General features: G+C 44.2%; 1 protein-coding gene across 2 annotated transcripts in view; it reads right to left on the bottom strand.

Moving 5' to 3' along the window:
• EXOC3L4 (exocyst complex component 3 like 4) overlaps positions 1-16,075 on the bottom strand; it is a 47,491-nt gene that overhangs the window by 14,817 nt on the left and 16,599 nt on the right. For both annotated transcript variants that reach the window (XM_034769959.1, XM_034769958.1), the window contains 3 exons: positions 14,513-14,638; positions 13,099-13,199; positions 10,959-11,054 (listed from right to left, as the gene is read on the bottom strand). In XM_034769959.1, coding sequence (XP_034625850.1) covers positions 10,959-11,054; positions 13,099-13,199; positions 14,513-14,638 — 323 coding nt within the window. The remainder of the gene's footprint in view (positions 1-10,958; positions 11,055-13,098; positions 13,200-14,512; positions 14,639-16,075) is intronic.

A 16,075-nucleotide genomic window follows, 5' to 3' on the forward strand; every position in this document is an offset into this window, starting at 1 on the left:
TATGATTTATTTGCAGTAGAGCTCACTGACTGGTAAGTGCTTTCCAAGCACGTAAGGAGGACAGTCCCTGTTCTAAGGAGTGTATAGTCTGAGACAAGTAAACAGCGGTCAGGGGAAGGGCAATAACAATAAGCAATTTATGGTAATACAAAGAATAAATTATGCAGAAGTCAATTTGATTCCCTATATGCAGCATCTCTTATCAATACGGAATTGAACAATGAAGTGTAAAAAGAGGTGTGCCTGTATGAAATTATGTGACTTTGTTTAAAACACATAAACTGTTAACTTTGGAATGTATTAACATGACCAGAATGGAATGAGTGACAAGTTCAAGGTGAAATGAAGTTTGGAAATTTTGGTGAAGTCCACAGCAGCTTAGATAGGACAGAGCCTCTTTATATTTCCCACATTACACAATAGCAATTGTGCAAAGCTCTCTTCAGCAAGTTGAAGCAGCAGCAATAAAATATTTGTGGCTAACCTTACAGCTGTGTTAGAAAGCATGCTTTTCATCTCAAGCCTTCTCTGCACACAGAACTGTCCTAGTTCTGGTGCAAAGCCTGTGGGAACCCTCTTACTTAAGTTGAAACTGGGCTTAGTTTGTTGAGTTTAAGTTGATTAGGAACAGGGTAAAGCTAAACTAAACTAAGCCCCTCTGAAACTGAAGTTAAAGTGTCCACACAGGCGTTGGACCTTGTTTAACTAAACAGCTGCAAGTACCAGAGAGAGAAATGTGAGATGTAGAAACATATTTGTGGAAACGTGTGTATATATATATTTGGGGTGGGAAAAGGCTAGTGTAGACACAGGCTGGGTGGAATGGTCAGCCTCTCATTTTTGTTTCTGCTCTGTAGTATTAAGGGTTGACCAGCTCCGAGCTAAGCCAATGACAAAACCCCTATCAAGTGGTTTTTCAGTGTGAGCAGGACTGAGCCATTAGTCCCAAAGTTTCATATTTGGATGCATAAAGCTGGACACCTAAATCTAAATTTCAAAGCACCCAGACAAGTAGTCTGATACTTTACAGGTGCTGTGCACTTGCAGCTTCTCACCTCCAGGTGCTCAATGTCTTTAAAATCATGCCACTTAAGTGCCCAAATAGGCAACCTGACTTTAGCAATCCGGCACCCCAGTCCTGCAAACACCTGTGCACATGTTTAACTTGATGCATGAATAGTCCTGCTGGCTCCAACTCCTCTATACAGGGGTGCTGGAACTAGGGGTGCTGCAGCACCCCCTGGCTTGAAGTGATTTCCATCATTTACAGGGTTTATAGTTTTGTTCAATGGCTCTCAGCACCTCCACTATACAAATTGTTCCAGCGCCACTGCATCTACATCAAGGTAAGCAGGTGCTTAAGTGCTTGCAGGATTGGGGCCCAACTTTTGAAATGCTGCCTTTCACTTCACTGTCATATGAAATCCTTAGCATGGAATTCCTTAAGAGCTAGTATCACTTACAAATAAGAACGAGGAGTACTTGTGGCACCTTAGCCCTGGTCTACACTACGAGTTTAGGTTGAATTTAGCAGCGTTAGGTCGATTTAACCCTGCACCTGTCCACACGACCAAGCCTGTTTTGTCGACTTAAAGGGCTCTTCAAATCAATTTCTGTACTCCTCCCCAGTGAGGGGATTAGCGCTAAAATTGACCTCGCTGAGTCGAATTTGGGGTAGTGTGGACGCAATTTGACGGTATTCGCCTCCGGGATCTATCCCAGAGTGCTCCATTGTGACTGCTCTGGACAGCACTCTCAACTCAGATGCACTGGGCAAGTAGACAGGAAAAGCCTTGTGAACTTTTGAATTTCATTTCCTGTTTGGCCAGCGTGGCGAGCTAGTCAGCACAGGTGACCATGCAGAGCTCATCAGCACAGGGGACCATGGAGTCACAGAATCGCAAAAGAGCTCCAGCATGGATCGAACAGGAGGTACTGGATTTGATCGCTGTATGGGGAGAAGCATCCGTGCAGGCAGAACTCCGTTCCAAAAGACGAAATGCCAATATATTTGCCAAAATCTCCAAGGGCATGATGGACAGAGGCTACAACAGGGACACACAGCAGTGCCGCGTGAAAATTAAGGTGCTCAGGCAAGCCTACCAAAAAACAAAGGACGCAAACGGTCGCTCCGGGTCAGAGCCCCATACATGCCGGTTCTATGATGAGCTGCTTGCAATTCTAAGGGTGGCCCCTACCACTACCTCACCACTGTCCGTGGACACCTGCAAGGGGGGAGTCTCACGCAACAGGGATGATGATGAGGAGGAGGTTGAGGACAGCGCACAGCAGGCAAGTGGAGAATCTCATCTCCCTGGCAGCCAGGAACTGTTCATCACCCTGGAGCCAATACCCTCCCAACCCTCCCAAGGTGGGCTCCTGGACCATGAAGCCCGAGAAGGCACCTCTGGTGAGTGTACCTTTGTAAATATAATACAGGGCTTAAAAGCAAGCGTGTTTAAAGATTAATTTACCACGCCAAGCCAGTAGCAAGTAGTCTGGAATCATTGCAGAACAAAACTTTGCAGCGAATGGGCCCGGGCTTTGGCTGTTTGCCTTTGGCTGAAAATAAATCATCCCGCTGTTAGCCACGCGGTGGGTGGAGGCCCGTTCATGCTGAGCTGTTCGTGTTTGGCTGACAAGGATCTTCCCTGATACTAGCCACACGGTGGGGGGAGGGGGTGAAGCGATCATCTGAGAGAATTGGGTGGTGGTGGTGGGGGGGGTTGGATTGTGCTGCACATTCACCCTAAAACCACAGCCCCTCCTTTTAAATGGCCAACCCAACGGGCTTGGAAAGGAGGGTGCTGCTGTTTGAAACTGTTCCCACATGTTATGAAGGTTGAAGAAGCCGAAACCCTTTGCCTTACCATGGCTGCCTGCAAGCCAAATTCTGTTGCCCCACCGAGAGTGTGTGATGTCTCACACCAAACTGGCAGGCACTCAACATAAGAGGCAAAATGCGACCTTGTACCAAAAGCACATGTGCTATGTAATGTGAATCGCTTGATTCAGTGTGAAATAGTCTTACATTTTAGAGAACAAAGGGATCTTTTTTTAAATACTACTCTCCCTTTCTTTCCTCCCACAACTGCAAATGTTTCTACGCCCCCACCCATCATCTCCATCCCAGAGGCTTGCGCAGATTAGAAGGTGAAAAAAAACGCACACGCGATGAGATGTTCTCAGAGCTCATGCAGTCCTCCCACACTGAAAGAGCTCAGCAGAATGTGTAGAGGCAAACAATGGCAGAGTCCAGGAAAATGTTAAATGAATGCAATGAGAGGAGGGAGGAGCACGCTGAGAGGAGGCAGGATGCAATGCTGAGGCTAATGGGGAAGGAAACTGACATGTTCAGGCATCTGGTGGAGCTGCAGAAAAGGCAACAGGAGCACAGACCACCACTGCAGCCCCTGTATAACCACCTGCCCTCCTCCCCAAGTTTCATATCTTCCTCACCCAGCTGCCCAAGAACGCAGGGGGTGGGGGGAGGCTACGGGCACCCAGCCACTCCACCCCAGAGGATTGCCCAAGCAACAGAAGGCTGGCATTCAATAAATGTTTTGAACTGTAGTATGGCCTTGTCCTTCCCTCCTCCCCTCATCCACCACCCCACCCGGTGCTTCCCTCTTCACCCACCCCTCCCGGGCTACCTTGCGAGTTTTCCCCCTATTTGTGTGGTGAATTAATAAAGAATGCATGATTTGAAAACAATAATAACTGTATTGCCTCTGAAACCGGTGATCGAAGGGGGGAGGTAGGTTGGCTTACAGGGAAGTAGAGTCAACCAAGGGGGTGGGTTTTGATCAAGGAGAAACAAAGAGAGCTGTCACACCGTAGCCTGGCCAGTCATGAAACTGGTTTTCAAAGCTTCTCTGATTTGCAGGGCGCCCAGCTATGCTCTTCTAATCGCCCTGGTGTCTGGCGGTGCATAATCGGCCACCAGAAGATTTGCCTCAACCTCCCACCCCACCATAAACGTCTCCCCCTTACTCTCACACAGATATTGTGGAGCACACAGCAAGCAGCAATAACAATGGGAATATTGGTTTTGCTGAGGTCTAACCTAGTCAGTAAACTGCGCCAATGAGCTTTTAAACGTCTAAATGCACATTCGACCACCATTCTGCACTTGTTCAGCCTATAGTTGAACTGCTCCTTACTACTGTCCAGGGTGCCAGTGTACGGCTTCATGAGTCATGACATTAAGGGGTAGACTGGGTTCCCAAGGATAACTATTGGCATTTCAACATCCCCAACAGTAATTTTCTGGTCTGGGAAGTAAGTTCCTTCCTGCAACTGTTCAAACAGACCAAAGTTCCTGAAGATGCTAGTGTCATGCACCTTTCCCGGCCATCCCATGTTGTTGGTGAAACATCCCTTGTGATTCACCAGTGCTTGCAGCACCATTGAAAAATACCCTGTGCGGTTTATGTATTGGCTCGCTCCTCAACTGTGAGGGCTGCTCTCATCTTGGTATTCCTGCGCTTCAGGGCAGGGGAAAGCAAGTCACAAAGTTCCATGAAAGTGACCTTAAACATGAGAGAGTTTCACAGCCACTGGGAATCATCCCAGACCTGCAACTCTATGCGGTCCCACCAGTCTGTGCTTGTTTCCCGGGCCCAGAATTGGCATTCCACGGCATGAACCTGCCCCATTACCACCATGATGTCCAAATTGCTAGGGCCTGTGCTTTGAGAGAAATCTGTATCCATGTCCTCATCACTATTGTGATCGTGCTGTCGTCGGCTCCTCGCCTGCTGTTGCAGGTTCTGCACATACTGCAGGATAATGCATGTGGTGTTTACAATGCTCACAACAGCAGTGGTGAGCTGAGCAGGCTCCATGCTTGCCGTGGTATGGCGTCTGAAGGAGAGCAGGAAAGCAGAGCTGCAGCTTTCCAGAATCGGTGGATGATGACGGATGCCACGAGAATAGATAGTTATACCGAACAATGAGAGGACCTGCGAGGTGGATTCCTGGCACCAGGAGAGCAGAGTTGCAGTAGAAGCGGTGGAGGACGACGGTTAGCACCGCGCACATTTCCCGAGGAGGAACACACGTACCCGGGAGCCTATGACAGACAACGTGGAGAAATTCTCTACCGAGGCAATAGCAGCAGAGCAGAAGCGGTGTATGATGATGGTTTGCAGACCTACAGCACTGTCTGCTGCCAGCAGCACCCAGGACACAACAGCAGCGGTGTCGGTGAGCTGAGCTGAGCGGGCTGCACCCTTGCCATGGTATGGCATCTGCACGGAAAAAAGGCACGAAACGATTGTCTGACACTGCTTTCACGGAGGGAGGGGCGACTGACCACATGTACCCAAAACCACCAGCGACAATGTTTTTGCCCCATCAGACATTGGGAGCTTAACCCAGAATTCCAATGGGCGGCGGAGACTGTGGGATAGCTACCCACAGTGCACCGCTCTGTAAGCTGATGCTAGCCATGTTAGTGAGGACGCACTCCGCCAACTTAATGCGCTTAGTGTAGACATACGCAATTGACTGTATAAAATCAATTTCTAAAAATCAACTTCTATAAAATCAACCTAATTTCGTAGTGTAGACATACCCTTAGAGACTAACAGATTTATTTAAGCATAAGCTTTCGTGGGCTAAAACCCACTTCATCGGATGCATGCAGTGGAAAATACAGTAGGAAGATATATATATATCTATATATCTATATCTTGTGTGTGTGTGTGTGTGTGTGTGTGTACATACACACACACACACACACACACACACACACACAGAACATGAAAAAATGGGTGTTGCCATATCAACTATAACAAGAATAATCAGTTAAGGTGGGCTATTGTCAGCAGGAGAAAAAAAACGTATGTAGTGATCATCAGGATGGCCCATTTCCAACAATTGACAAGAAGGTGTGAGTAACAGTAGGGGGAATAGTTCTACCTTATGTAATGACCCATCCACTCCCAGTCTTTATTCAAGCCTAATTTAATGGTGTCTAGTTTGCAAATTAATTCCAATTCTGCAGTTTCTCGTTAGAGTCTTTCTGAAGTTTTTTTGTTGTACTATTGCCACTTTTAGGTCTGTAATCGAGTGGCCAGGGAGATTGAAGTGTTTTTCGACTGGTTTTTTAATGTTATAATTCTTGACGGCTGATTTGTGTCCATTTATTCTTTTGTGTAGAGACTGTCGGGTTTGGCCAATGTACGTGGCAGAGGGGCATTGCTGGCACATGATGGCATATATAACATTGATAGATGTGCAGGTGAACGAGCCCCTGATAGTGTGGCTGATGTGATTAGGTCCTATGATGGTGTCCCCTGAATAGATATGTGGACAGAGTTGGCAATGGGCTTTGTTGCAAGGATAGGTTTCTGGTATAGTGTTTTTGTTGTGCAGTGTGTGGTTGCTGGTGAGTATTTGCTTCAGGTTGGGGGGCTGTCTGTAAGCGAGGACTGTCCTGTATCCCAAGATCTGTGAGAGTGAGGGATCGTCCTTCAGGATAGGTTGTAGATCCTTGATGATGCGCTGGAGAGGTTTTAGTTGGGGGCTGAAGGTGATGGCTAGTGGCGTTCTGTTACTTTCTTTGTTGGGCCTGTCCTGAGGTAGGTGACTTCTGGGTACTCTTCTGGCTCTGTCAATCTGTTTCTTCACTTCAGCAGGTGGGTACTGTAGTTGTAAGAACGCTTGATAGAGATTTTGTAGGTGTTTGTCTCTGCCTGAGGGGTTGGAGCAAATGCAGTTGTATCTTAGAGCTTGGCTGTAGACAATGGATTGCGTGGTGTGGTCTGGATGAAAGCGGGAGGCATGTAGGTAAGTATAGCGGTCAGTAGGTTTCCGGTATAGGGTGGTGTTTATGTGACCATTGCTTATTAGCACAGTAGTGTCCAGGAAGTGGATCTCTTGTGTGGACTGGTCCAGGCTGAGGTTGATGGTGGGATGGAAATTGTTGAAATCATGGTGGAATTCCTCAAGGGCTTCATTTCCATGGGTCCAGATGATGAAGATGTCAGCAGTGTAGCGCAAGTAGAGTAGGGGCGTTAGGGGATGAGAGCTGAGGAAGCGTTGTTCTAAGTCAGCCATAAAAATGTTGGCATACTGTGGGGCCATGCGGGTACCCATAGCAGTGCCGCTGACTTGAAGGTATACATTATCCCCAAATGTGAAATAGTTGTGGGTGAGGACAAAATCACAAAGTTCAGCCACCAGGTTTGCCGTGACATTATCGGGGATGCTGTTCCTGACGGCTTGTAATCCATCTTTGTGTGGAATGTTGGTATAGAGGGCTTCTACATTCATAATGGCCAGGATGGTGTTTTCTGGAAGATCACCAATGGATTGTAGTTTCCTCAGGAAGTCAGTGGTGTCTCGAAGATAGCTAGGAGTGCTAGTAGTGTAGGGCCTGAGGAGAGAGTCTACAGAGCCAGACAATCCTGCTGTCAGGGTGTCAATGCCTGAGATGATGGGGCGTCCAGGATTTCCAGGTTTATGGATCTTGGGTAGCAGATAGAATACCCCCGGTCGAGGTTCTAGGGTGTGTCTGTGCAGATTTGTTCTTGTGCTTTTTCAGGGAGTTTCTTGAGCAAATGATGTAGTTTCTTTTGGTAATCCTCAGTGGGATCAGAGGGTAATACAGACAAACATGGCTACCACTTAGAAATAAGAGTACGGACAGAGCTGATTTTGTAAAAAAACATAGCTACTGCTTTAAAGACCATGGCATACGAGTAATTACTGGAGAGACCATGCCATCTAGAGGCTTTCTGATGTTAGTGCTTAATGTGGATTCTAACAAAAAATGCACTGGGGAGAATGGAAGCTGCTACAACTTAAAACTAGAGCTGTCAAGCGATTAAAAAAATTAAGTGTGATTAATCGCGCTGTTAAACAACAATAGAATACCATTTATTTTCAATATTTTTAGATGTTTACTACATTTTCAAATACACCTCTACCCTGATATAACGCGACCCGATACAACACGAATTCAGATATAACGCGGTAAAGCAGCGCTCCGGGGGGGCGGGGCTGTGCACTCCGGTGGATCAAAGCAAGTTCAATATAATGTGGTTTCACCTATAATGCGGTAAGATTTTTTTTGGCTCCTGAGGACAGCGTTATATTGGGGTAGAGGTGTATATTAATTTCAATTACAACACAGAATACAAAGTGTGCAGTGCTCACTTTATATTTTTTTATTACAAATATTTTCACTTTAAAAACCAAAAAAAAATTATTTTTCAATTCACCTCATACAAGTACTGTAGTGCAATCTCTTTATCGTGAAAGTTGAACTTACAAATGTAGACTTGTGTACCAAAAAAAACTGTATTCAAAAACAAAACGGTGTAAAACTTTAGAGCCTGCAAGTCCACTCAGTCCTACTTCTTGGTCAGCCAATCACTCAGACAAACAAGGTTGGTTACAATTTTCAGCAGATAACGCTGCCTGCTTCTTTTTCACAATGTCACCTGAATGTGAGAACAGGCATTCGCATGGCACTGGTGTTGGTGTTGCAAGGTATTTATGTGCCAGATTGCTAAACATCCATATGCCCCTTCCATGCTTCGGCCACCATTCCAGAGGACATGCTTCCATGCTGATGTTGCTCATTAAAAAAATAATGTGTCAATTAAATTTGTGACTGTACTCCTTGGAGGGGAGAATTGTATGTCTCCTGCTGTTTTACCCACATTCTGCATATATTTCATGTTATAGCAGTCTCGAATGATGACCCAGCACATGTTTGTTTTAAGAACACTTTCACAGCAGATTTGACAAAATGCAAAGAAGGTACTGAGGTGAGATTTCTAAAAATAGCTACAGCACGCAACCCAAGGTTTAAGAATCTGAAGTGCCTTCCAAAATCTGAGAGGGGCGAGATATGAAGCATGCTTTCAGACGTCTTAAAAGAGCAACACTCTGATGCGGAAACTACAGAACCCAAACCACCAAAAAAGAAAATCAACCTTCTGCTGGTGGCATCTGACTCATGATGATGAAAAATGAACATGCGTCAGTCTGCACTGCTTTGGATTGTTATCAAGCAGAACCCATCATCAGCATGGAAGCATGGCCTCTGGAATGGTGGCTGAAACATGGAAGGGGCATACAAATGTTTAGCATATCTGACACGTAAATACCTTGCAACGCCAGCTACAAAAGTGCCACACGAATGCTTGTTCTCACTTTCAGGTGACATTGTAAATAAGAAGCGGGCAGCAGTATCTCCCATCAATGTTAACAAACTTGTTTGTCTTAGCGATTGGCAGAATAAGAAGTAGGACTGAGTGGACTTGTAGGTTCTAAAGTTTTACATTGTTTTGTTTATAAGTGCAGTTATGTAACCAAAAAAAATGTGCATTTGTAAGTTACACTTTCACGGTAAAGAGATTGCACTTCAGTACTTGTATGAGGTGAGTTGAAAAATACTATTACTTTTGTTTATAATTTTTACAGTGCATATATTTGTAATCAAAAATAATAATATAAAGTGAGCGCTGTGCACTTTGTATTTTGTATTGTAACTGAAATCAATATTGAAAATGTAGAAAAACATCCAAAAATATTTAATAAATTTCAATTGGTATTCTATTGTTATAAGTGTGATTAATTGTGATTAATTTGTTTTGAGTTAATCGCATGAATTAACTGAGATTAACTGACAGCCCTATTTAAAACCAGATTCTGGGGGCCTATTCTGACCTCACTCACTCACTACGGAGTGTGACTCGATTGATGCTATTAGTTACTCCTGATTTCCAATGGTGGGAGTGAGCTCAGCATTGATATGTGATACATCTCCCATCATCCTTAGGGATGTGGAATTTGAGTTCTCTGAGCACCCGGGTAAATAATAAACACCGTGATATACCTGAAAGGGTTGTGTTTTCAAAGGACCCCAGATATGGGTATTTGCAAAAGTTGGCTGCACAAATCCGGTAGGATGAAATTCACCCCTGCCTCACAGGGCCAGTGCAAAACCTCTTATACATTGTGTGGGGTGGGTGGGTGTGCCCAGCCCATGCAGGAGAATCTTTCTACCATCTATGTGCTCGCAACTGACCTAGAAGCAGGGTGTGGGAGAGGCTGTAGATCCCCTGGTCCCAGTGCCTCATGGAAGCAGTAGCTGTTATTCCCGCCCAGACTGGCGTAGCAGCCCCAGAGTGTGAGGCAGCCCTGGTCCTGATCTGGGGGGTGGATTTCACCTCTGATGACCTCTATCCGCTTAGAGCCTGAACCCTCTGGCTTTCTGCCTGTGGGGTGAATTTCAGCCAAACTGCAACATGCTGATTTGGCAGTTAGACACGTGCTAATAGGCACATGTACTAATCAGGGGTTATTAGCTCCTTTGTAAAGTGTTTTGAGATCTGCTGATATACAGCCCTATATAAAAGCTAGGCATTATTATTGATCTGAAAACCTGACTCGAAAGCTAGCTTTGACATACGCAAATCCCTAAAAATCACCACAGCCAGCAATTACGTTGAGAGTTTCTTTGCAGGCTAAATGTTTTCTATGGAGTTGTTCTAAGGCCAAAGGGAGCAACCATCAGATTATGCTGCTGTTTACATGCGCTTTTAACTTGTTTTTTAAACCATGACCATGTGTCTTTGAAATCTGCAAATGGGCTGGAATCTAAACCCCTCTTCTGAACACCAAACATTTCTGTTACTCCATCCCCATTTCCCAGACAAACTGAGCTTTTATCTGTGTCCCTGACTCTGAGCTAAATTTTACCCTGGGAAATAAGCACTGCTATGCAAATCGGGAGTAACTCATCCAAATCCATCCCTGGCATAACGCCATTGTTGCCCTGCAGTTACTCCGAGGATGATTCTGGCCCGTTGACTCTGGTGGGACATAATTTCTTCCTTGTTTCTTTGCTAAACCATAAGATCCAACAGACATCCTTCCCCCCCTTCCCCCCCCGCCTCCAAAATCATAAAGGTGTTATAAGGGAAATGCAGACTTACATCAGATCACGGAAGCTGTTAACGTAGGCTACTAAATATGGCACAAACAACAAATCCTCTCTCTCTTTGTACCACTCCACAAATGCCTCCCTGAATCTGCAACAGAAATTTCAGAAGACGTCATTGCTGCTGGTTGTCAATAAAACAGGGTCGAGTTCTTAATGAATTCTTTAACTAATAGAGCTGCAGTGACCTTGCTGCATGTAATGGGGATAAAGAGACAAATTCCCATGCTGTTCTCAAAGTCCTTGCATTTTTTATCTGTGCGTTATGTGCGTTAGAGGAAGATATACCATAGATAATAATTGTTTGGCTTTGTGCTTGCTTGAATCTGAAATCAGCAAAGCTCAGGATGGATTCCAGAAATGTTTCCCCATAAAAGGGTATAGGTGAAAATTCTGATCTTTAGTTATGGGTGATTAAATGTGTCATTGATAAGTGGGCTTGTAAATCACTCCTGTAATTTCTGTAGCTTTTGGAGCAGTGTAATGTATACCTACTTTAGCCCAAAGGAAAGTGCTTTAGCTTAAGGCTCATTTTACAAGAGAAACCAAATATGAACAAGGCAAAACACCTACCCTTACACCACACTGACAAAATATGGGGGAATCAGGTCTATATTTCCTATATAATGCACCTTTAAGGACACTGGTGTGTACAGAGACAAGCAGCCACTTTGCACTGAGGTCCATACAGACTTTGGGAGGAGACACACAATGCACACTCTCATGGAGACTTTACTTTTGTTCTTTCTTTTTTTATTGCTCTGTTAGTTTTAGATTAACTTATTCAGACTGACAACTTCAATTTGCATATGCTGCCTAAGAAAACACATAAATTGGGCAGCATATTCCAGTGAGTTATTCAGTCAGGTGCTTATCTTCCCTTGTGTGGGACTCACATTGGGACTCCATTTATAGAAGGAAGTTTAAAAAAAATAAAAGGGAAAGGAACATCCTTAGTTCAATCACTTTTAATGGTGAAACCAAAATATTGTTCTTATTAAAAAAAAATCTCAGACAAACTGCTGGTGTGAACTCCCCAGGATTTCCCTATGGTAACTGGGAGATTAGAGATGAGACTTGAGGGATAATTATTGTCTTTAACATTTTAAATACCTGTCATGCATCACAAAATGCTACAATTTCACATATTAGAACAGAAATTTGCAGTCTTCCACACTTGATTTTGTAAAATACTTAATAGCAAACTACCATTTGGCTCATTCGTGAGGTGCTAAATTTCACCAGTTAATGCACAATTATTTTTAGTCTCTGTTTGAGTTGATTCATGCTGAAAGGTCCTTCACTTTTTTGCAACTTCAGAGTGCTGATCTGAAAACTGGGAATACTTAAATACAACAAACCATGGGCCGTAGGAGGTTTAGACCTGTCCCAAGATGAGGAAATAACTTTTTCATCTATGGAACCCAAATCTTTCCAGGGAGTGTCCCAAATCCGTGTGATGATCTAGAGAACTGAAGAGGACACCAGGACTTGAACGTTAGAGGTATTAAAATATAGGCATTTAGCCATAACCCCAGCGGCTACTCCCATGCAGAAAGTACGTAATTCCACCTAAGGGGCAGAATAATCTCCACTGCTAGAACTGAGTGAAGTTAAGTGAGATTCAGAAGTCAGTCTAGAAATGAGTTGTGCATATTCTGGGCCTGATCCTTTGCCCATTCAAGTTAATGGCAAAGGTCTCATTGGTTTAATAATGCAGGATTGAGGCCTGCGTCCCTTATTTGGGCATGCTCAGTACTACGTTTAATTGTTGTCCAGTACTTACATACCACAGAGATAACTGGAAATCCAGTTAATACTGACAGATAGAAAACCCCTTTTCAGCCATCCCTGTTTACAGAGCTGACATCAGATGTATGGGAGACATGCTGTATGGGAGACTCATGCGCCCATCTGTCTATTTACTATTGTGTATGTTGATTGTTTTGGAAATCTCTCAGATCCTCTGTTAAGTTTGTCAGGCTCATAAGAATTCAGACGAATCCTGATTTTCCTAGAAGCAAGCACATGCAAGCCCGGTGCTAGTGTTAGGCCCACAGTATGAATACTACTACTGAGCGGTGGCACCAGGATACCCATTTTGGCAGGACTATGTTGCCAGAAACAGCACTGACCTTGGTATGAATTCTCTCAGTTCTCTTATGCTGATCTCAAGAGTTGCAGTTTCCAGACTTCCCAAGATTTTGCCAGATTCGTTCTTATGCTGTCCAATGAACTAGAAAAGAGTCAGACGAGAATCCAATGAATGGAAGGACAACAGCAGAAAAGCCTTTGTCCAATGAACTTGTGTAACTTGGGTCAGCACTAAAGTTAGTGATCTGCGTATCTAGGGGGAGAACCCCGTGATATTTACCAGACTTATTTTGGCACTTTCTTTTTAAAACAATAATCCAGAATGGACCAAGAATTTATGGCGTGGTAATTCATGTCTAAGGTTTCAATGTGCTGTCTAAGCAACCAAAGATGAATTATCAACAGCCCTGAACTGCCTTGATGCAAATCTCTCTCTTCTGAGCCCTTGTTTAAGGCCCAGTTCTCTGCCCAGCACCAGTGAGTAGCTGCTCTGAACACTGGGGAGATGTGCATGGAGCAGTGGAAGGTTTCCTCTCTCCCAGCCGGTGGAGAGCAGCTAGCTATGTAGCTCTAACAAGAGTCACAGCAGGGATCAGGGAGCTGCAAAAGTGGCTTGAAGCTGCCTTGACTCCAGCTCACACAAGCTGTTCTGAGACCAGCTCGGGTGCCTTTTTAACTCCAAAATCCTTATTTGTACTTGAATCACTTCCTGTACTGACTATTGTACTTCATTCTCTCTCTCTTCTCTCCCCTTCCCCTGCCATGGTCCCTCCTAATTTCTACTCACACAACTTCAGCTGTGTCTGGAAAGTTAGACAAGCTACAATCTTGCTCAAATGCTGTCCACGACATCCTGCCCATCTGCTAATCCAATTCAAATCTGTCTTTCTGGTTATCAAAAATGTGCAATATTCTTCTATGGAAAGTGAGTCATGGCAGTGGAAGAAAAATCTTTTGGTTCTGTTTCCCCCCCCTAGTATTATTTAATTGAAATGATTCAACCCTTTGAAAGTGATGAAAATGAATCTAAAACCCTCCTGGCTTTATTATCCTGCAGCCCCTGATGCTAGTAGGAGCTTTTTGTTTTTTCTTACTGTTTAAATTGGAGTGGCTGTCACTCTACCAGCACCATTTCTGAGGTTGCAGCAGCCCTGGGACAAAGTAGCTCTTTCAGCAAAGAGGCTTTTCTAACAAACCATTTTAAATCTCTTTGATTAGAATTTTTTTTTTAAGACTTTAAAATCAGTTGCCTATTATGTCTGTGACACAATTGACAGCAGGTTTAATTTGCAGCTAAGAGGCGAGTGGTAGAACTAAAAGGTGTAATAAACGGCATTTTTTCACCTCCTAATGTATTCTGTGAGCGTGTGACTAACATAAATTATCACAGGAGGCAGCACCTACATACCAGAATGTAATATTTAAGAATGTACTTTATACACGCTAATCAAATACCGTTTGAATATCCAAGGACAGCGATGAGTCGTACTCGGTTTGTGAGGTTTCTGGCTGCTTTTCCTCCTTCCACTTTTTTCTGGTCTCCAGCTTCAGAATGTTATCCAAATAGTGCTTTATTTTCTCCTAAATGTTAAAGGGGAGAGAGGGATGGAAACTTACAGATCAGCATTAATAAAATAAACAGAGGTTAATAAATACACACTGTGTAGTGCACATCCTGGAAAAGCACAGGCATCCGTGCAAGGGGAGCTTGGAAAGGTTCAAGAAGAGCTCTGCAGCAGACATTCCTGGGGCTAGACCTTGCCACTGTTGCTCGTGGTGGTGAGTGCTCACTCCCAGGGTGGGTGCTGTTGCCTACTGTTCACCAGTGTGAGTAGGGGAGGCACAATCTCTCCCTCCTGCTGGCTTTTATGTGGGGGCAGCAATTGAGACCTGGAATATTCACTACAAAGCACATTTTTCTTACCATCCTACAAATCACAGGCACTTAGCTGGTGTGCTGCATTTAGCTATTAGTAACCTGTATAAAACTGACATGTGCAATCAAAAAAAAAATCATATGTTCCAAACCCTTTACAATCTTTATAGAACCCCTATGGAAATCAGGAGACCGTTACTGTTTAAGGATCGTATTCGGCACTCAGTTACTCTCAATCTGAAATCACTCCATTAATTAGAAAGAAGAGACAGATTTTCTGCAGTGAAGGTAATTAATCACTGGAATGGTTCACTTGGGGCCGTGGTAGATTCTCCATCACTTAGTCTATGAATCAAGACTGGATGTCTTTGTATGAGATATATTCTACTGAAAGTTATAGGCTTGATGTGGGATCAACTTGGTGAAATTCTATGGTCTGTATTATGCAAGAAGTCAGACTAGATGATCATAACAGTCCCTTCTGGCATTAACATTTGAGTTACTCCGGTTTGACACTGGGAGGACTGGACCAAATTCTGCTTCCTGAATATTAAATCTGTCCTCCAGCTGCTGGTGAAACAAAACAGTCCGTAGGAGAAAGGGTTGGAAATGCTGATTTTAATCATAAAAAGCCACATTCTGATGCCCTGACTTGTACTGAATAATGCCTTGTTCCATAAGCAGTCCCCCTGAAGTCAGTCGGGCCCACTGATCAGTTAAGATCCTGTTCAGTGGAAGGACATCAAAATCTGGTCCCCAAATATTAATTTCAAAAGCATTTCACATTCTGACACGCTGGGGAGCCCTAAATACTAAGTGAGCCAAGATACCTGACTGAGCAAAATAGGTGCAACTTTCTTGAAAGGCTTTGCAGCTACGCTGATATAGCTATACCAGCAGAGCCCCCTAGTGGTGGAGTTACAGCTTACACTGGCATAACGTGATCTTTTGCTGGTGCACTTACACCACCTCCCCAAACGACATAAACTATACTGGAAAAAGGACTCTTTGGCTGGCATAGTTGCATCTACACAAGAAGGGGAGGTGCTGGCATAGCTATATTGGTTAAGGGTGTGGATTTTTTCACACCCCTGACCAACACAGGGGTGTGAAAACTTTGTATCATAGACCGGGCAGAGTTG

Source organism: Trachemys scripta, chromosome 4 (genome assembly GCF_013100865.1).
Source record: "Trachemys scripta elegans isolate TJP31775 chromosome 4, CAS_Tse_1.0, whole genome shotgun sequence".
Classification (NCBI taxonomy): Eukaryota; Metazoa; Chordata; order Testudines; family Emydidae; genus Trachemys; species Trachemys scripta.